This window comes from Cupressus sempervirens, chromosome 9 (genome assembly GCF_028749045.1).
Source record: "Cupressus sempervirens isolate cs-2001-9-10 chromosome 9, ASM2874904v1, whole genome shotgun sequence".
Taxonomy (NCBI): Eukaryota; Viridiplantae; Streptophyta; class Pinopsida; order Cupressales; family Cupressaceae; genus Cupressus; species Cupressus sempervirens.
Window position 1 is genome coordinate 557,417,355 of NC_143126.1, and position 24,745 is coordinate 557,442,099.

The 24,745-nt window shown below is 34.1% G+C and overlaps 1 protein-coding gene across 1 annotated transcript in view; it reads right to left on the reverse strand.

Annotated features, from left to right (window-relative positions):
* Window positions 1-23,305, reverse strand: part of LOC149539866 (putative magnesium transporter NIPA6) — a 98,139-nt gene extending 74,834 nt beyond the window's left edge. The window contains exons 1-2 of the mRNA XM_089801066.1: window positions 23,026-23,305; window positions 22,891-22,947 (exon numbers count right to left, since the gene is read on the reverse strand). Of these exons, the coding sequence (XP_089657192.1) occupies window positions 22,891-22,947; window positions 23,026-23,158 (190 nt within the window). The 5' untranslated portion in view covers window positions 23,159-23,305. The remainder of the gene's footprint in view (window positions 1-22,890; window positions 22,948-23,025) is intronic.
* Window positions 23,306-24,745: the final 1,440 nt, after the last annotated feature.

The following is a 24,745-nucleotide window of genomic DNA, read 5'->3' on the forward strand; positions in this document are numbered from 1 at the left end:
AGATTGGTAATGTCGAGATGTTGCATTATTTAAAAGATCAAAGATTCGTCGAATCTGAGCCGACAAGTTTGTTTTCTTGAAACTTGTGAACTAGGTGGAAGATAAGGTTGATGAGCTGGTGGCACAAAATTTGAGGTAAACTGTTTCTAGGTGAATTCAAATGGATTCTAGGAGAAGTTTCTAGAAAAGATACAAGATATGGGGTAGATACATTGTATCCTACCTAATCCGTCCAAACCCTAAAATAGATGATGGAAAACAAAGCGGAAAAGTATTCTAATTTCCTATAAAAGGAACGTATGGTCATGAAGAAAAGTGTAGAGTGGAAGAGAAGGTCAGAGAAGACCAGGAAAGAACAAAGCAAGAAGGAAGACAGAAAGTCAAGGACTCTACTTCATCAAGTGACTTAAAAGGTTGACTGCATTGGCGTGCTAAGCAAGAAGGCTTAAGGAGATATATGCTTGAAGGGTGAACAAACTATCATAACTGCAAAGAATGAAAGCCAAGCAGAATTGAGGACTGAATAGTGATCTGTAATCTGCAAGAAAAGTTGTAAGTTGTATCAGATCAAAGCTCTATTGTTACTAACAATTGTATCAATTTAGGGTAAAATCCTTTGGATTAAGGTTGACCTAACAGTCATTTGAAAATCCTTTAACCGGGCGGCATTCCAAGTGAATAGCCTAAAGTCCTCTAACAAGGCTCACTTCTAATAGAGTGATTGAAATCCCTTAACCAGGTCACATTTAACTGTGTGTGTTGTAACCTTTAACAGGGTTGGCCTTTCCAGGGCATCATTTCAGAAGAGTGAAAAGAAGTAGCATGTTACTGGTGGGTTTCTCCAAATTGAGTTTCCACGTTAAATCATTGTGTCAAATGTGTTGATGAATCTTTTATGTTTCATGTTTACATTTATGCATATTAATTAAACAGTAAGCTACAAGTTTTAGTGATTGCATGCATATATGCACAGATATGAATGTTTTATGGGTTCACTAAGCTGAGGAGAAAAGTTTTATTAGTACATCCGGACCTTGAATAACTGATTCACCCCCCCCCGGCAAATATTCTAAAGAATTCCAACAAATAAGATCTATTAATAGAACCATAGCTTTGCTCGTTTTTACTTTATTTGAATGTTCTTCTCTTACTCCTCTTAGTCCTTTTTTGTTTTGTTTCTTGTCCTACTACTACTTCATATTTTTGTCTTTTTTCTTCTCCTTCTTCATCCACTTCATTGTCATTTTGCTCTTCCTTGATATCCTACTCCTCTATCACCTTCTGCTCCTCCTCTTACTTATTTCTCGTCCCTTTTCTTGTACTTCTCTTTTTGCTTGTTATTCTTCCCCTCCTTTTTTTCCCATTCCCCTTCTTCTTCTCCTCCTCTTTTTTCTCTCTTTTTTTTTTCTTTTTCTTCTTCTTTTTGTGCACTATTCAGCCTATGACTTTAAGGTAAACCTCACCCCAACCTTAGTATAAGACATCACAGGTACTAATTTTGCTAAATATCATTTGTTATAATTCAATTTATATCAACAAATTACAATAGAGTTTCTTAATAGTTTTAATAATTATTTATTGATGAATAGTTATTATTTATTTTAATTATTAAAATATTTAAATATTATTACTAAATATAAGGTGTAAATATAAGTTTTTTTAAATGAAAAAAATATATCTTACAAATCTCACAAATTTATTTCTTATAAAAATAAACTGATTTCTATTTAATACTATTAGATTAAAATATGAATTTAATTAAAAATTAAGATTATTTTTGTTGAACAATATTATACATACAATGTTGAAAACTTTTTAATATTATTAAAATTTTATTTTTAACCATATTTTTTATATTTTTAAAAATTGTGTCTAAATAGGTAATTTTATTAAAATTGTTAGAAAAAAATAAAATAATATTTTTATTTTTTAAATATCTTCTATTAGTGAAACAACAAAGTCTTTGTTGTTAGTCGGCAGAACGACTGTGAATGCCTCTGCACAGCCATGGAAAATCAATAAAGTTCCTGGATCCGGCAGTTTAGTCATTGATAGACGCCCAGGAACTGTTGGCCTTTCACTTACACATAATGGAAATTATGTTGGTCAAGTCCTGGAACTCTATTTTTTCCTACTATTAATTTTTTTTAAATAAAAAACCTGAACATGGCTCCTCGCCTGATGCCAATGAAAGACCAGGCAATCCACTATGGACTTTAACAAGAGACTCCAATCTTCTCCACAAATGAAGACTGCAAATGAACATCCCTGTAGCCGGTCAAAAAAAAAACCCCAATGTTGGCTTTCAATGAATTTTGTTGGTTTTCTTTTCTCTTTTGCTTTGAAAATGTGTGCCACTGTTTCACCCCCGGTAATGAAAAAGTGTTCCTAGACCGAAAAAAAAAAGGCCAATGTATTTGAGGGTCTTTCAGAACTGTTAGTTTACAACATACGAACTGTCAAGGCAATTTTCTATTTGATATGTCTTGTCTTTTGCCAAATTATATTTTAATGTGTATTACATAGTTTCTGATTTTCTTTATTCTTGTGCCCCTTTTGAGATAAGGAAAAAATTGAATCCAAGTCAAAACCTAGAAATTAAAATATACAAATTTTAGATTTCTGTCAATTCTTACTAAGATCAAAACTACACCTCCTTTTGTTGATTGTGGACATTAATATAACTTCGTTAGATTGCACGAGTGGCCCGCTGAGATCTGGTAATATGGTCATTCATCAACAAAGAAATGCAGAGAAGTGAGCACGCTAAGGCGGATTTACACATGGCATGGACAGGCAGTATACTGTCAGATGGGGCTACGTGAAATCGAAGAAACGCAAAGAAGAAAAGAATGTTAAAATGATCTAATCGGAGAAGCTCAAACTCAACTGCCAAAGACAGTAGCTGAAGTCTCCAATAAAATTCCTGATGTGTTACCTCCCTCAAAGGGGAAGCATCGGGATGCAGGTTTTTCATTGACTCTTCTTTCTACCTTTGTCCCTTCCCCCAAATGCCATTCAGATTCCCAACCCCAATCGTGAACCCTCAGCAACCAAAAACTCACAACAACAGCCGGTTAAAATTTCTTTTAGTTTTTCTGAAACCACCCCAAAATTGTCACACTTAGCCAACTTTCACTGTGTTCGTACAAAGATGAGGAAGGTAGTTAAAACATTAATTGCATATTTGTCAAAAAAATTCAGCGCCAGTTTTAACTTTCAGACAACTTGTGTTGCATTGATTTTTAGTTTATGCAGTGATGGATCCCAAATTTTGACAAATTGGTGCTTCCATTCAGGCTCTCTCCTCCTGCTTTTATACAAGTGGTGATACAGTTATTCAGCTATATCACAATTTTATTACAGAATCTAAAACAAAGGAAAATCCTGCTTAATATGGAAATGGTCAAACCAAGGTCCACAACCGAAGCTGAATCAAGTTTGGGATGATGAATAAATATAGTAAGATGCTCAAGTTTGATTTAATATATTTGAATTTGCCAGTTGTCATTTGTTTTCATGCCATTGGTTTTGAAATCTGGACAATGGACCATAACCATATGTACTAGCCTTCTTGTTGGTTGTGTGGCATATGATTCGTACTTTTGCAATCACACAGACATTGGTATGTATTCTGCAATCACAGAAACAAGCGGCATATGTTTGTCCATACCTCTGCAATAATAGAGAGCGACTCATAGACATTCATAAGAGGTAGCATATGAGGAATTGCTACATTTATATGTGATTGTCTACACCTGGAGAGCAACAGTGGTGGATATCAAAATCGCAACAGCGGTATATACATTTCAAGGCATAATTCCATCATGAATAAAATCATTCTACTTCACTGGGATCTCATATTTGTGTGGAGCCATGCAAACATTAGGAAGATGCCTCTGTGAATGATCTTACAATACCATCAGTTATTCAGTAAAATTCTCAAACGATACCCTGCCTCACTATGGTGAACAATTCTGATAAGGATATATGGATATCGACAATATTAAGAAGACGGGCGTGTAATTTATTTTTATGTCATGTGGAAATAAAGTCAGCTGGTCGTGTGCATTATTTATCCAAAGGATGTCAAAGAGAAATACATATACAGAAACTAAAAGGTCCAAGTCCATTTATTCTAGCGGTGAACAAATTGTCTGTGTGCATTTGGAAGACACTGTCAGGGCTCAGATCATGTGCTAGATATTTCTCCTGATTCATGATCAGAGACTAGGTGGCGTGAAGATGATGTTGTTCTCAACAGAGTAAGATACTGTTATCTGTGTATGCAAATGCATATGAGGAACAAAGCCATGTTGGATATTTGTCAGACGCTGAAGAATTTGACACGGAATGTATCTGCAGAACCATGGTCAAAGATTAATTTGAAGAAATATACAACATCGTGCGGCAAAATAAATTTATTCCTCGCAAAGCAAAGATCTATGTCATCCAACGAATTGAGAACATATAAAAATCTCAAGGCATATTACAGGCATATATTAAATCGCAGATAGATAAGAGTGTTGGATGACAACATAAAGGTGTCTTAAAATTAATAATATTTGCTGGCAAAATATTGTACTGCCTGATGAAATACAAGCTATTGGTGTTATGAGTAATAAAATTATTATTTGAAACTAATAAGTCGTTAAATAATAAATGTAATGAAGCGGTGCTATTAAAATAAGAGATATGTCTTGAAAAGACATACCCATATACGAGTATAATATAAAAGATAAATCATTTGAAGCAACAAGAAATATTCGACAAGCATATTATAAGAAGTATTATATATTTTCTACGGAGGGATAAGGAGCTTTAATATGACTTCGTAATGTAAATTCAATTATTTTATTTTAATAATAAAATAAAATGTCCTTTGTTTATTTTTATTAAAGGCATGGAGACTTAAACTGCAGTTGATTCGTCCTTTATAATCATTTTTAAAGTCTGTAGTGGACACGGTCATTGAGCATCTTAAGTGTAATCATCATAGACATAGTGAAATATCGAATTGTTCCTATATCTGTGTCCAGTCTGTCTCCCTATCAAAGGAGTTAATGTTCAATCTAGACTAATTTAAAATTGTATATATATTTGATATGTTGCATCTTGATTATTTAATTGTTAACAGTATAAGTGCGTAGAATTTTATAAAGTTGTCCGTGAGAATCTTCACTAAAGTTGACTCTATTGCCCGAATGAGCAGAGGCACTAGTCTTTTTATAACTGAATTCAGAAAATGTAGAACTTCCTTCTTACAAGCATCAAATTCATTATTAAAACCTTATACAATTCATTCAATTCAAACACTCAACATTCAGTTTCATTTTAATCGAGTTCAAGGATCTTGCCAGCCAAAAACTCCAAAGCTTAAATTCGATTTAGTGAAGCTCTGAACTAAGTAATCAGGTTCAGGGAGAAGGTCTACCCGCCTAGGTGTAGCGGAGCCTAAAGTGCAGAGAAATCAAGGTGATTCTCGTTCATTGGCCACAATTGAATGTGGAATCCTATCAGAGAAGTGGGCATGCTCTTGGATTTCCAATCTAAAGTTTTGGGAACCAACACGAGGTAAGACATCTTACTTCTAGATCAAACATTTGCACTATAATAGCCTATCGGCTGATTATGAAAATGGAGTTACACTACACATGCAATTACACAACGATATTTTTAAAAGAAACAAACAAAGTCTTAAATAGAAAATAACTAAACTAAGACAACTAAGATGACCATTAAAGAGACATTACAATATTTTAATACCCTCACTTAATGGTCATCATTATAAGTATAAACTCAACAACAACTATCAACAAAGTTGGCATGATATCATATGTGAAGTGATATATACAAATGTAAATATCAAAACAACTTTATATATGTTGAAGACTGAATTGCATGAATTATTTGATCTAGTGCTTATTTTGTATGCATAAGTGTAATAATTCAATAGTTAAGAGTCAAGACACCCTTCTTGATTCATTTAATTTTGCATTTTTGCTTCAAAAAGATTCTTATTGGAGCAATATTTTTTCTTAATGTATACAAGTTGTTCATTTAGCCCAACACCATTGCGGATCTGTTGCTATATAGCTTCTAGCTTGGTTTTGAGTACTGATGGAATACAACCTCGATCCATTGTGGGATTTAGCATACAATAAGTTTGAGTAATACACAAACTAATAGATTTAAAAATCATTTGCTTAAAGTTGTCATGCTTGCATTAGTCAACATAGTCAGCAAGTTTTACACCTCAAAAATGCTTTACTAATATTTAATTTTGTCAAGGTGTCATTGATGAATTAACCTTCCACATTTGGGATTCAAATGGGCTGGTCTAGCTATTCTTGTTTAGAGATATGTTATGGGTCCTTGTTCCACACCTGCCTTCCTTGTAGTGCTCCTTTTACCTTCATGTAGTGTAATGGTAATTGTATATGCAATAATGAAAAAGGAGTTACACTACACGTGATTACGCTACGATATTTCTTAATGAAACAAACATAATTGAAGTCTTAAATAGAAAATAACTAAGCTAAGACAACTAAAATGACCATTAAAGAAACGTTACAATATTTTAATACCCTCCCTTAACGGTCATCGTTATAAGTATATACTCAACAACAACGATCCACAAAGTTGGCAAGATCATGTGTGAAGTGATATATACAAATGTAAATACGAAAACAACTTTATTACTGTGAAGTTAAAGATTGAATTGCATGAATTACTTAATCTAATTTTGAGTAGAGTTTTCTAGTAACCACTACGGTTGTTGCACCAAAAGATTGACCTATTAATGCCTAATACAACCACAAAGTTATAGAAGACACAAGAGGTTGGTAAACCATGTCAAGAACCAAGCAAGGGGCATTGGTACAACTGCCAATAATCCCCCTCCAAATGTTACTTGCTATGACTAGAAAGGATTCAAACCTGTGACCAAGATATAATAACTCTTATTAACTGCTAGGGTTGTCGTTGCACCAAAAGATCGACCTACCAATGTCCGATATAACCACTAGAGTTGTGGAAGACACAAGAGGTTGTTAAACCATGTCGTGAATGTCAACATTTTCACTAGCAAGCAATTTGATTAATCATAAGAACTTATGTCATAATTGACAAGCCTAAAATGATTGTAATGATTATTGTAAGGTTCTTTGTTTTCTTCAAAACAAATAAGGCAAAACTTTGTTCCCCGCTCATTTAGATCATATTGTAACAAATAAATAATGCAACTTTGTTATGGTCTTCCTTTGTTTCATATTGCAACAACTTAGATATTTGAAATTTATACAAACAAAATCAATTTAAGAAAAGAAATACTATTAATTAAGCTATACAATATATTCAATGTAGAAGCGCACGCTATTTCCAAGCTTTATAGCACCTCAAGACTTTGCAACATTTTTGATCCAATTTTCCAAATCGTGTCTTCAGTGTCGCGTTTCTATTTCATATATAATCAAGTCACTTTTTTGTGGGTTTTCTTGTTAGTGTCGCTTTTAGGGTTTTTGCTAGTTTCTTGCAATTTTGTTGCTGATTAACCATCACTTATTGTCAATTAATCATCTGATAAATCGAGTAAAAAAACAGTAAAATTCCTTGACCAAAAAATTCCTTTTTTTTTGGAAATAAATAACTCCACATGTCATCTCTTGATTAATCTTGTGTAATTGTGATTTTTTGCCATTTTTTATTTCTATGCTATTAACATATATTAATAGTCAAGGATAATTTAAATTTTGAAACTACTTAACATTAATTATAAACTATAGGGGTTCACTGCTTTCCCATTAAAGGGCGGTCTACAATAGTGCATAATAGTTTTATTTTTAAAATTAGTATGTATAATATTAATTATATATATTTGAGCTCCTCAAATTCCATGAGGTGAGACATGTAGAGAGCTTGGGTCATATTGAAACCGCGAATTAGAACAAAGTCATTAGCTGCTTTGACACTATCTCACATGCCCCTCACAATCCACAATTTAGGATGATTGAGGCCTTTTCAAATTTTGTTGATGACAGCCCTTGCTCCTTCTGCTTCTTTGTTAAGGATTTTCTAGAGGTTGAAAGAAAAACAAATGGCCAAAATTAACTTTTTTCCCATGCCACTTCTGCATTGACTTCACTTCCATCTTGGAATCAACCCTACATCTAAGCGATTTGTCAATTTTGCGAGTTTTCCGTACGGTTTCATAGATTTTTGCAATGACTTTTTTACTTTTTTTCCCCAAGTTTAACAAATTTGTACAATGTTAATACACTTCAAGTGCAGAAAGGTTATTAAAACTTGGATCAATGAATGGTCCTGATTTATTCACAAATCAGGATTTTTTCAGTTAAAAACTCAGTTGGCTCTAGGATTTAGGATTAATCTGGTATAATCAGGGTTTTTTTGCAGATTTCTGCTTGTATGAGTTATTTAAAAGAATGAAAGACCAACTTAAATTTGTAATTATCATGTATGCTTCTACATTTAAAGTTTTTAATTATTATATGATTGGTTTAGTGTTTTTTACCTTAAAAAACTAGTCTCAGAGGTTGAAATTTATTTCATATACTTGGAACATATCTTGTATGGTATAGTTTGCATATAGGCTAACACACATTTTTTAGTTTATCAAGAGACATAGAAGCATTAAAAGTTAACTGGACTGCTTTACTTCTTTTCTATAATTTAGCTTGATTAAGTTAAAACTAAAACCCAGAAACTAACGATGAAATACAGCAATAAAGAAATCATTAGAGAGAAAATCAACACCAGAAGATATCCTGGAAAACCCTTCTAGAATGAAGGAAAAAAACCCAGCCACACAATGAAAGATCATTTTATTGATAATAAAAGTTCCAAGTGTACAATATCCTTTACTTGATGCAAATATATAACAATAGGAGAGACTCTTCACATTATAACCGAAGGTCTTTTGAAATTCTCATAACTCCTATAATTAATTATGACTCTTCAAATATTCATGCCTCAATGCATGTGAATGACACATGTCATTTACATTAATATTACAAATTAAGCTTAAGTGTCCTTTTCAGCTGAAGATGACAATAATAGTAAATAACGTCGAAATTTTGAGAGATAAAGATCTCTATCGCAGCTACAAACTTTAACACTCCCTCTTAGCAAGAGAAAGATCTTTAGCTTACTAGTCACACAAAGCTGCAACCAAAAATGTCAATGATAAATTCAAAACATAGTTCATACAGTTACTCAACATGAAAACCTGTAACAATGAGTCATACTCATGGAATCACTCAGCATGAAAACCTATAACAATGAGTCATATTCATGGAATCCCTCAACATGAAAACCTGTAACAATGAGTCATATTCATGGAATCACTCAACATGAAGAGATTTGTAAGACTCATAGCTAAGTCTTTATTCACAGACTCTCTCAACGTGAACTGTCATGGAATCTCTCATCATGACATCCAACTCCCATCATGGAATCTCTCAACGTGATGACATCATGGACTCTCTCAACATGATGTTCACTATCACATAGTGGAAGAGCTATCATAGCTGATCTTACCATCTCATTCACACAATAATAAAATAGACAATAACAAACTAAGACTTGATTCCATTTAAGTCTCAAATTTTAAAAATACCACACGCATCACAAGCATATATGAGAATGAAGGGGATTACTTAAACACTCCCTCTTAATTATGAAGCCTCCCTCTGAAGCTAAATAGTCTCTCCCTCTATAAATTTGATTTTCCCTTGTAATGAAGATAATGTGCCACCAAGACTGCAAACAATGTTTACAAAATCTATCACTATCCCATTGCACCCAAAGATCCTTTTATGCTAATGCTAGTCCATTATTTGAAAAACTATACATATATAGTGTAGTTTATGAATCCTTCCCCTAAGGATCATTGTCATTGCATCCTACAATCACTAAATTAACATCACTTTATAAATGTTAAAAAAAATATTCTATATCAATTCAGAACTTATCTTCATGCTAATGATATTCAACAGTTGTAGGCATCTCTGCTACAATTGTTGGCATTTCAAGGTTTCAACGTTCATATAGATATATATACACAAAAGAGATTCTTCTATGAGCTTCTAACAAGAAAACAATAATACATATCTTCAAGTTGAAGTTACGAGCCAAAATCAAAACCATATGATGATGCAAAATTGTGATCACATCCTTACACATTTCAATGTCATTCGGTGACAAAATGCTTTGCTCCCAGCACAGACTAGACTTCCTCTTTTAGCAATACGTGAACTCACCCGACACTTAAGATTAAGAAATTATTGCAAAGAACAATAACTCTTGAATCAATATTGAATGCCAGCACAGAATGAATACTAATGCTTGAACATCAAAATTTCGAACAAGAGAAAGCAATAACGTTGCCCCATATACGGTAAGGTAACTCAGCACGATCTTTTATTCTTTACTATCATGTTCTATTGCATCATTTTGCTTCAAATAACACCTTGACAAATATTGGCACATTGAAAATAAACCGACACCTAGTATCCTTTAACCACGGAACTCAAATATACACGTACTTATGAAATGATAAGATAGAACCAAATTCCAATCATCACTTGTGAACGCAAGAGAACCTTTTTATTGTCCTTCAACTACGTAGGATAACTAATGAAGTATATTAGTCGGTCAACTTCCTGATGCCGTTTCATGGTAACCGATAAAAAATTCTTGATTATAACCTCAATTAAGCTCCCACGATAGAGAATCTTCTGGTCGCTATGGTGGCTTCTCCACCAATGGACATCTCTAACTGAATAGATGATAAAGATTAATAGAAAATAATCAATCACCACTTCAAGGATAGAACAAAGATATCTTTTAAAACATCAAAAGAATAATCGTACAAAAGAAACTCCCGCTCTGAATAATGGCCACAAACATGTCCTGCATACGTCGCCTTTTTATCAACTGTATATGATAGGCGCTGAAGAATAAAATCAGAAACACTCGACTAATACGAATAAACATTTCCAACCCTGCAATATACTAAGATACCCTGGCATAACATCAACGCCATTGGTTATAGATTCTACGATGGCTTCCTTTGCAATTGTAAGATATGAAGCTCTACAAGATATAAGACATGGTCTACTCCTGGGAGACAAAAGACATGCAGATATTTGAAAACTTAGCGGTTTTGAAAAAGCACGATAACCAAACAATTTCTTCATACTCACTTCTTCTCCAAACATCAAATAAAAGTGATTGAAGTATGAGAAGGTAAACAAATCGAAAGATAAGGAAAGAAAAAACACATATCTTTAATATTCTTGATTCGAAAGAAGATAGCCATGAATGGTCAAAATGAAGGCATCAAATGACATAGACATTGAGCACTACTCTCCCAAAAATGTTCTCACCAAAATTCTTTTTGCAATTGAAGAATTCAAGATGAGTTTGTGTTACATCCCAATTTTTGACCTAGCTTGAAATATAGCCGTTGAACCAAAAATAAGATTTTCATGATCAAGTAGTTTATAACCGTTGTGTTCATGTGAAATGGATTTAGTTGTTAGTCGTTATATTCATGTGAAATGGATTTAGTTGTTAGTCGTTATATTCATGTAAAACGGATTTAGAATTTAGCCGTTATGTTTTAAGCAAAATGAATACAGTTTTATAATCATTATGTTCATATGAAACGAAAATAGTTTTAACCATAGATCAACCAGTTATTATTTATGGTGAAATTCTTAATGATATTACTAAGTAAATAATGAATTATGAAATTGATGTTTTGGTGAGAATGATTGTTTTGAAGGTTACAGGATAAAGACTCAAGAAAGAGGGGGAAGCATTACGAAATGAGGTTATTCGGCATCAGGACTATCATGTGACCTAGTTATCAGGAAGGTCAGGTTGATCAAAAGACGCCATGGCAGGGTTGTTAAGCTTGACAATTAAGGTTTAAAGTGGAAAAGTTACATGAGCTATAAATAATATAAAATTGTAAAATTAAATAATAAAGGAAAAAAAACTTACCTTTAAATTTCTAAACAACGATATCATTTAATATTATATTATTACTTTGATTAACTTACAATCAAATATTGCATAGTGCCACTATGTATATACTTAATTATAAATTAACCAAAATAATAATAAAACATTAACGTATATCTTCTTATCATTGTTCCAACGTATCTTACTTTCTAACCGATGGGGAGTTTCATGCGTAATACAATCTTGTAACGGCAGGAGACGAATAGCCGATTGATATCTTTATTTATACTGCCTTATCGTTTTGGGAGAAAACCTGTCACTTCTTACTTCCGTTTCAGTCTCTCAGTTTATGTCTTTTGTACCCGTGCGGGAAAGAACAAAAAGTCTTGTCTGCAGAACCGGATACGCACGAACTCATTCACCCGACATTGCATGAAGCCATCCTTGCATGCTTCTGAGCCACGGATTCCAGAACCAGTTGAAGTTTACCCCACGCAGAAGCATACAATACACTGAAGATAAGTAAGGATGATCTGCATTTGTCCATATCTTCTTGCACGCGAATTTCATCTCTATTCTGTTCTTTATTTTCTGAGTCGGGTTGGATGAATGTGAAGAGTAGAAGTATACAAATTGAGTCATAGTATCTCACATGTGCTTACCACCTTAGTAGAATATCACTGAGCATAGTAACTTGTTAGCAATAAAGCATGAAACGTCCTTGACAGTGGTGATAAGGAAATAATAAAAACCATTAGATTTTTCTTTCTTTTCCACGTATATGTTTGAAATTTATCTTAATGTTTCCTTGTGATAGAACTGTATCAGAACCACCCAGGTCATAATCTGTGGAGATATGTTAACAACTGATCCGTATCCATCCATCAAAACAGTAATAAAAATCAAGTCCAGTACCCATAAAATTTGAGAAAGCCGAACCAAAAACTTATGATTAAGTGTAAGACTGAAATGGATTCAAGCATCAAGAATCACTGATCTGAAGATCTGTTGATGGAGAAAAGATGTAGATGAATCTGATACAAGAAAAATAAGGTAGATATCAGTAATTGTTAATAGATGAATAATTGTTAATGATCTAATAATCTATATAGCTCATGCAAGTTTCCTGTTATGGTGATCTCCTGCTGCCAAGTTCCATGGCATGTTATATATATCATGATGCCCAATGGATGGTAAAATGATCCCTGTCAATTCCGGGTAGGGAGGGCCTTTCTCATTAGAGATCATGTGGGGATATTGTGGTCCGAGGTTGGGTGGTAAAGCCCCTAGCAATGTTTCACCTCTCTCAAGATATGTGTCAAACAGAGATAAGCCATGAAATCAATTGTTTATCGGAAACAGGTATTATCATTTTTGTTTATGAGAAGGTAAGATTAAATTGAGGTATTTCATTGTTATCATCATTTTACTTCATATAAATGAATATTGAATATAAGTAATTATCTAATCTTGAGAAATTGTCATAGATAAGCAATCGGAAGGAAAAGAAATCCGAAGCCCTAATTGATTGCGTGACAGCTGGAACCTTAATTGATATGGTGGTACTGGAAGCCCTAATTGAATCTGTGGTATCGAAAACCCCAGTTGAATCCGTGGTTGCGGAAGCCCTAAATTGAATCCGTCGTCACGAAAACCCTAGATAAAATCCGTTGTCGCGGAAGCCCTAAATTGAATCCGTGGTTGCGGAAGCCCTAAGTGGTAAAGCATTACCAGAAGCCCTAAATAAACCGATGGTAATTGATGCCCTAATTGGTAAGATGATATGTGATGCCCTAATTTAAGTTATATTGGTATTTAGTGGTATTCATCAATTGATTTTTGAGATAGCAGTCGATTTGAGAAATTGTTAGAGTATTGGTGGACTAACTCAGGTGGTTGCAGAAGCATACTTAGATGATTTTTCAGTCTCAGTTTTCTAAGGTATGTGATTTCAATTCCTAAAGTTATTTCATTTAATGGTATTTCAAGTAGTTGGATAAGAAATTTTTGTTTTACTGATTTTAACGGTAAATCTTCTTCACATGAACATGAATGATGTAACTGCCTTCCTATGAAATCGAAGTTATAACTGTATTCTTTGAGTATGTTGAATGTTAAATTAGACTCTGAAAAAAACTGGATGTTATAGTTTGTGCTACCATCAGGCTCTAGAATAATAGCAAACAACTTTTCACAACTCCAAACCTTTCACTCATCTTTTAAGGACTAGGCCCTCATACTGCATGATGCAAAGACAGCCATGTTGAGCTAGGTCAACACCCTCACAATCAAAACCAATGACCAATTCATTTAGAGGTGACGGTTCAAGAAATGAACATGGAACTTGTGATGTCTCAGTGACAATATATATAGGCACAAGTGCCAAATGACCTTTTGATTCTCCCATATTAAGCTCTGGCACTAGTGCCCTCCAGCTAATCTCCTTATCATTGGAAACAAAACTACTGTCATGAAACTTGAAACTTGTACTCTTATAATTCTCTCCAAATCTCATCATTCTGGCTCTAATACCATGTTAAAACTAAAACCCAGAAACTAATGATGAAATACAGCAATAAAGAAATCATTAGAGAGAAAATCAACACCAGAAGATATCCTAGGAAAACCCTTCTAGAATGAAGGGAAAAAACTCAGCCACACAATGAAAGATCATTTTATTGATAATAAAAGTTCAAGTGTACAATATCCTTTACTTGATGCGAATATATAACAATAGGAGAGAACCTTCACATTATAACCGAAGGTCTTTTGAGATTCTCATAACTCCTATAATTAATTATGACTCTTCAAATATTCATGCCTCAATGCATGTGAATGACACATGTCATTTACATTAATATTACAAATTAAACTTAAGTGTCCTTTTCAGCTGAAGATGACAATAACGATAATAACGTCTAAATTTTGAGAGATGAAGATCTCTATCGCAGCTACAAACTTTAACAGATTAAAGCTCAAAAAACTTGTAGGCAGATGTGACCTTTTTGGTAGATTTGCCTATAGATTACATCATATGATTTCATGATATCTACTTTGTCCCATTCTCTTCATTCCTAAGGGTGTATAACTAGTCATTTTTAAATGGTGTTTTAGTAGGTGGTGCTTTCTTCCGAAGCATCTCAGACTTAAGGAATTTAGAGAAATTCCTAATTTTCAAGAACCATGCATAACTTCCAAACCATTGCAAATTTTCTTGTGATTTGTCCAGGATGTTGGGGTTCTCCATATGAAATGTAGAATTCAAACTTCACCTTGCATGATTTTGTTTTGCTTTTTATTGTAATATCCTATATGGACATTTTCACCAAAATTTCTCTCAAACAATTATAGAATATAGCAAATAATTTTATGAAATTTAAAACCAATAAATAACCAGTAAAACACTCATATAGAATACCTCATAATTCGTTATTGCATTATAGACCAGCAATACAATAACATGCATAGAAATCCAATCTTAGAAATAACAATGATAGTTAGAAACACATAGGAAAGAACCTGTATCTCCAAATGTGAACATTGATGTGAATTCACCACCAATGCTTAACCAAGTTGGCATTCAATTTGGCAAGCAAACCATGAAGATTTCTATCCTCATGTTTTAAACATGAAGTTGAACACTTCACAGATTTTTCCAGGAGAAACTCAAGACCAAAATCCATATCCAAGCATGTCCAAATGAATGAAGCTTTCTTCCTTTTAATGCTCAAAGTTGCGATCCTTCAACTCCCTTCTCCCGTCCTTTTGTCTTATTCCTCCTTTGTCATTGCTTAGCCCACTTTATAATATTAAATTGACCTTTTTATGAATTTACATTATACTCTCATAAGACAATTTGAATATTACATGAATATGTCCTTAAATTTCCTAAAGTCCCAAAAAGGGGACATTACAGTCCTCCCTCCTTGAGATTGTTTGCCCTCAAGCAATCATGAGTCCATAAACCAATATCAAGATCCTATATCCATCTGCTAGCATCTCTATAACCCATATTAGTAACTTCGAAGCCAGGGCATGCCATGTTGTGGTACCAAAAATAAGAATGTGACTCTTCTATTAATGTGATCCCTGGATCCCATGTCATCCTGAGAGAATCTATTGCTTCTTCCTGCTGCACTACTTTGAACACAACTGTTACCTACCTTAAACACTTAAGTAACCTAACGCAACTCACAAAACACAAGGCACTCATTATGTCAACTCCAAGATCCCATACCATCTTGTCAACACAATCTTGGGAGTCGTAATGGTAGTCCATCCATCCACTATCGTCCGATGTCATCCAACTACACAAGTATAGCACTCTACCTATGCCAACAATACCCCTAATATGCATAAGTACCAACTCATCAGGTCTCCAAATACTGCTGCCATTACCTAGATCAGCAACAAGAATATCAACAATGTCCTCGCTGTGCCACTGAATTGGAATGGTAACCATCGCATATGGAATATATCGCAGCATGTTATTTCCCCATGCATCTGCCTACAACTTACCCCTTTAGACCAAGCCAAGTCTGAAAAATTTACTAATTGACCAAGAAGGCCAGCCACTAATAATTGTAGCATGAATAAAGAAAAAGTCAACAACCAATAGATTAACAATTGCATTACCATACCAACTCGATGTCAAAACTCTAGTTGAACTGTAGAAGCCTTCGGTATGCATTGGAGACTACTCCATTTCTGATTCACCATAGGTATTATCAATCAAATCTTCATCTCCACTATCGCTCGGTTCATGATAATGGGAAGTTATAACTGTTGATATAAAATTCTGAATTCTTGTAGTTAACTTCTTGCTGGTCCCTATGCTCTTCATTAGCATAATGTGCCTCATCGGGATGGAGAATGGTGGAAACATTGTGCTTACTTTCATGATCACAGATAGTATCAATTCCTTCAATAGTTTGTACCATCTCCATACTTCTATATTTAATTTTATCTTCCTTGTGAATGGGTGTAATAGAAGACTGACTTTCAGCCTCATATAAAGACTAATTTGTCATACTTAGTTGAAAGACAAAGTTCATCTGCCTCTTTTTCCTTGTCTTCTCCAAACTTGATAGCAAGTTTCCTATCCACTAAGAGCTACAAGTAATCTGATTTCATCCTTTCAAATGCGTCTTTGACTATTTGTAGTTACATACAAGTAACTCCACATGAAAAACCCTATTGCCCTTCATCACTTTGAGTTTTCCACATAAGTTATTCAATGAATTTGTGAGAGTCATCTGCCCTTGTTAACACTTGTACTAGTTTTTTTTATAAACTAGCAACTTATCCATCAAATGTTGCAACGATAAAGGTTTGTGTTCAAATTCACCTAGGGAGTAAGGGCTCTCACGTAACACATTTTCTGATTTATCCTCAACCATTGGAGCAATATAATCATCATACTTAGTTGTTTCTACAACTGATGTCAGGCACCCTTCTTGAGGTGATAATCAATGTTCCATAGGGACACATCCCCTACGATTTAGGGGTCATACTTGTCTTGGGGACGTGGGGATGGATTTTTGCCATCCCCAGAGTCGTCCCTTTTTTGCCATATCTGGAAACGTTCCCAAAACAGCCAATTTGTTTTGCAAGAAACTTACAAATGACCAGCAGTACCGGGGACGGGTTTTTCGTCCCTCGTTCATCATCAATATTGCTAGATGTCCCCTTCTTTATAGCCAATTGGGTAATGTCAAAACAACCCCTAAGAAAATCATTTTTTTAAAAATCGCTGCATGCACGGGGCCCTAGTGGTCTTATAGACATAATAAAAATATGCAAACCCTATTTGGTCCACTAAAACACTAAAACAATAACCCTTCTAATCATTTTCAGATTTGCCATACTTCCTAAGAGGAAGGAAAAAAAAAAGAGCAGCAGCAGCAGTGAGGAAAGATTGCATTTGGTATTTAGTATTTACTATTGGAGTTCTCTTTTTTCATTTTGGTTTCATGCATGATACTTGGAGCCTTTAGGCATTTTGATTTTTTCTATATGTATGCGATATTGTTACAATGGAAGTACTCAGCATTTGTCATTTGATAATTTTCCATGTGTTGATCTTCTAAAATGTCTATGGTGAATGGTTTATCAATCTTTTGATATGCATATTTGAATTTTGTCTCTATATATAAAATATCCCCTCTGTTTTTAATTGCGGTCCCATGAGGTCCTATCCCCTAAATTTTCACTTTGATCCATACGCATACAAGCACGTCCCCGTCCCCTAAAATGTCCCTATCACGAAAGCTTTGTGGAGCACATATGTGATAATGGAATAGCATTATATTCATCTATGAATTCATCAAAGGAGTTTTCCTCTTCTCTAATTTTGTCAATAGTAATCAGCAATTCACCAATTTGGAGTTTATTATATCTCTTATTAGTAGCAATGAGCTCTTCCATAATTTCATCCTCGGTTGGAAGTCAACCTCCAGTTCGTTTTTAGGTTACTTATTTCATCTTGTGCCCCAAGAATCAAGTCTTCGCTTATCTATGCTTCTATGTCCCTACCAATGTTTGGCTGCATTAATTATTCTTCCTGATTGACTTCACAATGATGGTCGCATGTCCAAGACTCGTGACATATAAAGTGAATCCTCTATCTTCTCATTTGGTTAAACTCATTGTTGGAGATCTTGAAACCTGTTATCCCGATAAATTTATTTCTTTTTTAGCCCATCGTTGATTGTACTTCTTAATTTTTGGCTCACAATGTTTGAGCACCTTGTTGACCAACTTATAAGCAATTTTAGAAACATTTTGTTCTCTATTTGAAATTGCTAACACCATTTGTAGAAGTGGCTCACAATGAGCATGACTCTCATATATTGTCATAACCATAATGTTTTGCATGACTGCAAATAACATCTACATTGTGTTCTTTCCCGATTGTGCCTAATAAATGTTGAAACATGGTATGTATCAATTCATGCAAATCCCAAGTCAAGTAGTAGATTACACAAACTGATTTCTACAAATGATTTTATTATAACAACCCTTCTAGAGAAGTGACTACTGTTCATATCCTTGAGATTTTGAAAAATATTTGTTGGTTCCCAAAACCACAGATTGGAAATCCAAAAGCTTTGCCAATTCTCCAATAAGACTACGCAATAAGTTTTGGCCAACGAACGGGAATAAACTCCTCACTCAATTCCCCTGCACTTTATGCTTCGCTAAATCTAGGCGTGTAAACCTTCCTTCAACCTTATTTACTTGGTTAAAAGCTTTTATATAGCGAATTTAAACTTTATGAATTCTTAGGTTGGCAAAATCTTCAAACTTGATAAAAATAAAGTTATATGAAGGCTTGAATGATTGAATGTTTGTATAATAATTGAATTGATTTTGTAAGGAGATACATGAAAGAATTGCTAACTTCAACAGTGAATTTGATGATTGCTTTTCAATGATTCTAAAGACCAATGCCTTGCCTATTCGGGCAACAGAGTCAACCACAAGGAAGATTATTATGTACAACTTTATGAGACAGCGTACATTAAAATATCATCAATTACTCCTATACTCCAAATGCGGAAGATAAATCGCCTATGCAATTCAATGCTAGTCCAAAAGAATTCCAACTTCTTTGGTGGGAAGCCCAATTGGACAGAGATGAGGAAACACATGTATACTTGAAACTATCCCTGATTATCAAACAAAGAATGCAATACAAATATAAACACGAGTATTATCAGGAATAATTCAATAATCATCTAATTGATCACAAAGGACAAATCCAAAATATGGTTTATTTCTTGGCCTTAAATAAACACAAAGAAAGATATTTTAGTGACAATTAAAATATAATATATTAATTCATGTTACAAGCTTCACCTTAATAATCTATTGTCCTTCTTACAAAAATCTAAGTAAGTCTCTTATTATGCTCTTGCTTCATTTTCTTGTTATGCATCTCCTTTATTTAGGCATCTACTATTTATATAGGCGAGAAGGTATGAGAATGAACAGGCACAAGATGACAATAACATCTCTAAACTAGATACTAATTCATAGAATATATATATATATATATATATATATATAATTAAGGATGAAGAGCCAGCATATGGTCATACATATATATAAACATGTTGATAATGCTATTATGCATGTATGTATATTATATTTCAAAATACATAATAAGATATATGTGTATGTGTGTGTGTGTGCAAATGCTTAAGACTTATTACTATTTAGCTTGAGCAAGGAAGGTTGTGATGTTTCCAAGGAAGGGCTTGTATAAATCCAAGCAAAGAATATTGGTCCCAAGATAAGGTAGGGGTCAGTGTTCCAGAAGTCTTGAGGACAAGACCCAAGATAGGATATGGACTTGACCTTGTAAACTTTGAGGCAATCCATTATAGTTGGTCTCTACGCAACTTGGATAACACCTACTCCGTCCATCATCGAGTTGGAATAGTATTAAGGAAGGTGTGGATGATAATAATTTGTATGGGTAACCTAAATCTAATACGATGAATAACTAGTCCTATCAATCCAAACTTTAATTGAGAAATTTAGGATAAATTAAGCAAAGTCCTAACGGGGGACATTACATTTTACCATCAAATAACATTGAGAGTCTTAGTCAAATTCAATCTGTCCAAAAAATTCATAGGTGCATCTAGATATTTCTAGTTAAAAGACTCTAAAATATTTTGGATCCATTATTTAAATAAAGAAACTGGTTTCAGTCTAAAATTGTATAGCCAATTTTTGCTATTATCATTAATAGCACAATCAAGGCCCAATTCATGTTTTCCAAGACTATATTGACCCAAAAAATCCATTCCACGGTGTGAGGTAAAATGTAAAATCACCACCCAGCCTAAACGGAGCTAAACCCAATAATCAGCCCTATAGTTTATCTGTAATGCTGGAAGGAACTAAACACCAATTGTGATTTTGCAAATGACCTTATGTTCTCTCAATAATCCCACTGCAGATGATTCACTCTTATTAAATTTATTAATAACTCCCATATTGCTCTAAGTCAACAAGTCAACTTGCATATATCATAAGTTTTCCTCTTTCACATTTGTGAAACTCAAAGAAGAGAGATTTTGAGTTTTTTGTGCATCCTAAAATTCAATGACGACCTACTCCCACCACATATTAATCACACAATTGAGGGTCAATTGAATAATCGTTGACCAGAAAGTTGGGTTAGAGTGCCCCAACACAAGAACGAAGCTGGAATTCACACCAAAAAAATTGTTTATTCTTCCTGCAGAAATATACACAGTAAACCAGTTGAAAGCAAACAAACCAAAATTTCTACAAGCTATTTTCAAAAATATTTTACATCATACTAACTGGTATGTTTCGTCTACTCAGCTTCAACATACTTCATTTACTTTATTCTTCAATATTGCCAACCCCTTCATCTTCTTCAATTTCCGTACTTATTCTCTATAATGCCTCACGAGAAGAAGTTATTATGGTAGGAAGCGAATACAGTCCATCGTATAAGAGTGATGGACTTGTTTGTCCTTAAGCTGAGCTCGGCAGTTTTTGATACATTTCAGAATCTTCAATTTGGCACTTGTCTGAAATTGACTCTAACGTAAGCAATTAACTTCATAAAGGAGTCGTAGTGCCACATAACTCATTTACTGATTCATTTTTGGGTTAGAACTACCCATCTGCAGTCATCAAATGATGTCTCAACTTGAAAAACTAAAAGATTAATAGAGATATCCACACAAATATTTGTAAGGCTTATCTAAAGGTAACTTGTGCAAATTTGAAAAAGGATTTGACAGCCATCATCCTCCAGTATTTTTAATTTTATTTGAGCCTCCAATATGGTTAAATCTATATTTCCAAGTAATCTAATAAATGACTTCCTTGCTTTCTACAAATCCCTTCATAGCACAACGCCATTATCAACTTTGAATAGAATCAGATTGCTACCATCCACGAGGTGTGAAAGTCTGGGCTTTGTCTCCTGGAACCTGAATTTAGTGACCATTTCATTTTAAATTATTTATCTGCCATGAGATTTGCAGAAGTTATCATTGATAGTTTTGAGATACTGCAAGTGCAGATCCATGAGGTCCTTTTTCAATATGCTAAAAGATGCAAGAAATTGATTATCAACAAGATGTTTGAATTTCGCCAATGGATAGTCAGTCCAAGATCATCTTGCATTCTAGCTCTGAAACTATCATTGCTCCATTCAAATTGTGGTTGGTCCAAGCTACTGCTAAACAATGTATACGAGATTAAACAGATGACGTACATCTGAACGATACCAAAAACATATCACTATTTAATATAACTCGGAGGTTTTTTAGCATTGAATTTGTTGTTTCATATTTTCTTTTATTTTAAGCTTTTTTTCGTTTTAGATTCCTCTAATCAAGCCGCTAGGCCATCCTTGACCAAATAGGCTCTAACAGCTGAAATAGAATAAACTATTACAATCTTAAATGTTAAGAATGTGAGGTTATAATATCTCAAAAAAAAAAATCTCGGGTCGATTTCCCTCCCATCTGTTCCCATTCACTTGACCTCTTGGTCTTGGACGGTGATTGAGTGATGAATAAGAAGTTATCCGCTTACAATTCAGGAAATTATGCAGTTGATCTATCCTTGTTTCAGCAAACTATAACATCAAAAGACCTAGGCCAAAATAAAGGTGTGAAATACGTTCTACTCATTTGGATGTTTCAGAATAAGAAATAACGCGCCGGTTTCATATAGGGGTTATCGATGCCTTAAATAACACACAACTTCGCCAATTATGTTGTACACAGTTCCGTAACATCCCAAATTGAATTTCGGCAAATTACCCAATAGCATTGCAAGAAAACATAAACTCTGTGAAAAGCAAAAGAGAAACAGTAAAATGGAGGACGAGGAGCGTACTAGTGAGCATGCCCGCCCACCACAACGGCTCTAGCAGATACGAATACCCTCCCACGCCTGGCAATCACAATCATTAACAATCACATTAGAAGATTACACGTATGATTTCTCGTAATTATTGAATTTGGATTTCACCTGCGCGAACACCAGAGGCTGCTGCTGCCCTCCTGAGGCCCTTTTTCTTGATTATAAAACTGGCTCCAATGAATGCACTGGAAACCAGCGCCAGCACCACCCCTTTCATGTTATCCGATGACCAGGCCCCCATTTCCGTTTCCACCGGATCTCACCAGCGACTTTGGTTCTGCTTAACGGGGAATACCTCAAACAGGCGAGCCAGTGCCTCCGTCCAATACATGCGTTTCCCCCGTGCCCGGCTGGAAAAATGATTGTTACCGTGTGCCCATTAAAAAACAAAATAATATTTGGGTTATTATAATTTTATAAGTTGGTTTGTGTTACGCCAGTTCTGTTTTCTCTCGTTCGTTCTCCTTTTCAATTGGCCGATAGTGTTAAGGCATGGGTTCTATGGGAGGGCTACAGCTTTATCTTCTATTTTTTACTAGCACTTGTACTTGTACGAGGTTCAAAGGATAAGTCGATAGAATAATTTAAGAAAATTATCATTGTATGAAATTGCATCCAATAGTAAAAGTTAAACATAATTTTATGATGATATATAGCATTATTTGTCAAGAAAGTATGATGTTTAGGGTGGTCCAAAAGTGCATAACAACAATGGTATTTTAGAAGCAGAAGAGTAGTTTATAATAAAATTGAAAATTGCCATTAAAAGCATGCATAATCTTTGATAAAAGTGTTTAACAAGAAAGGTATTTGTGGAGCTAAATAGTAGTTAATTGTAGTGCCTCTCTCATTTGACTTCTATAAGTCATCTTAATGGATGCAACCTTGTTGATCTATTGTTGTGTGGGATCATGATTGTGACCATGAGTGGTTTACACCGTTGAGGTGATTAGATTTATGTTTCTGTATCTATTGCTTTGATTTTGCTTTTGGTTGATTTATGAGATTATGTTGTGATTTATGGTTCACTGAGGTTGTGCCAGTGGTTACCAAAATCGATGTGGTATCATGAGGTTGTTCCATGATTATCTTGAGATGTGTGCAAAGATTTGCATTGTGTACTATTACCATGCTACACTGGACTAGGCTCCTATTAGCAGTGGTTAGTCATGTTTATGATGGTGTTCACTCATGTGTTTTAAGTGTCTTTTTGTTGTTCTTTAATCAACCTTTATTAAATGCTTAAATGATTAGAAATGGTTTGTCCATGTTGGATTATTTGGTTATGTGTTGTGGACATTTATCTTGTTATATTTTGATTTGAGAGATATTTGTTACTTATGTTTTACTTTTAAGATGACTTGAGGATCGGATGTTATACCTTGATTTCAGTATCATAGATGTTAGATTACTATATTGTTCAGTTAATCATATTGCATGATGATGTCATTTTGAGATGACAGTGTATTTTATAATGATATCTGTTTATCCAGTATTTGGACATACCTCTGATTATGTTATGTGATGGATTTAATGCTATGGTTATTTACTTCATTCCTTCGTTGTTATGCTTTATGCAAACGTGAGTGATCTAAATAGATTATTTTAATATAATTAAATAAATAGTTAAATTAGGTGATTTAATGCATTTATTACTTTGGCTATGTTATTATATGCACTTGATCGTGTTGTTTAGTGTATAGGATCTATATCCTTGGTAGTGGCACATGGAGTTAATGATTCAGCCATTTAAATTTTACCAATGTCGTTCTTGTTTGGTCAACATATCCTTATTTTAATTGTTTGTTTAAACATTTCGATGATTATT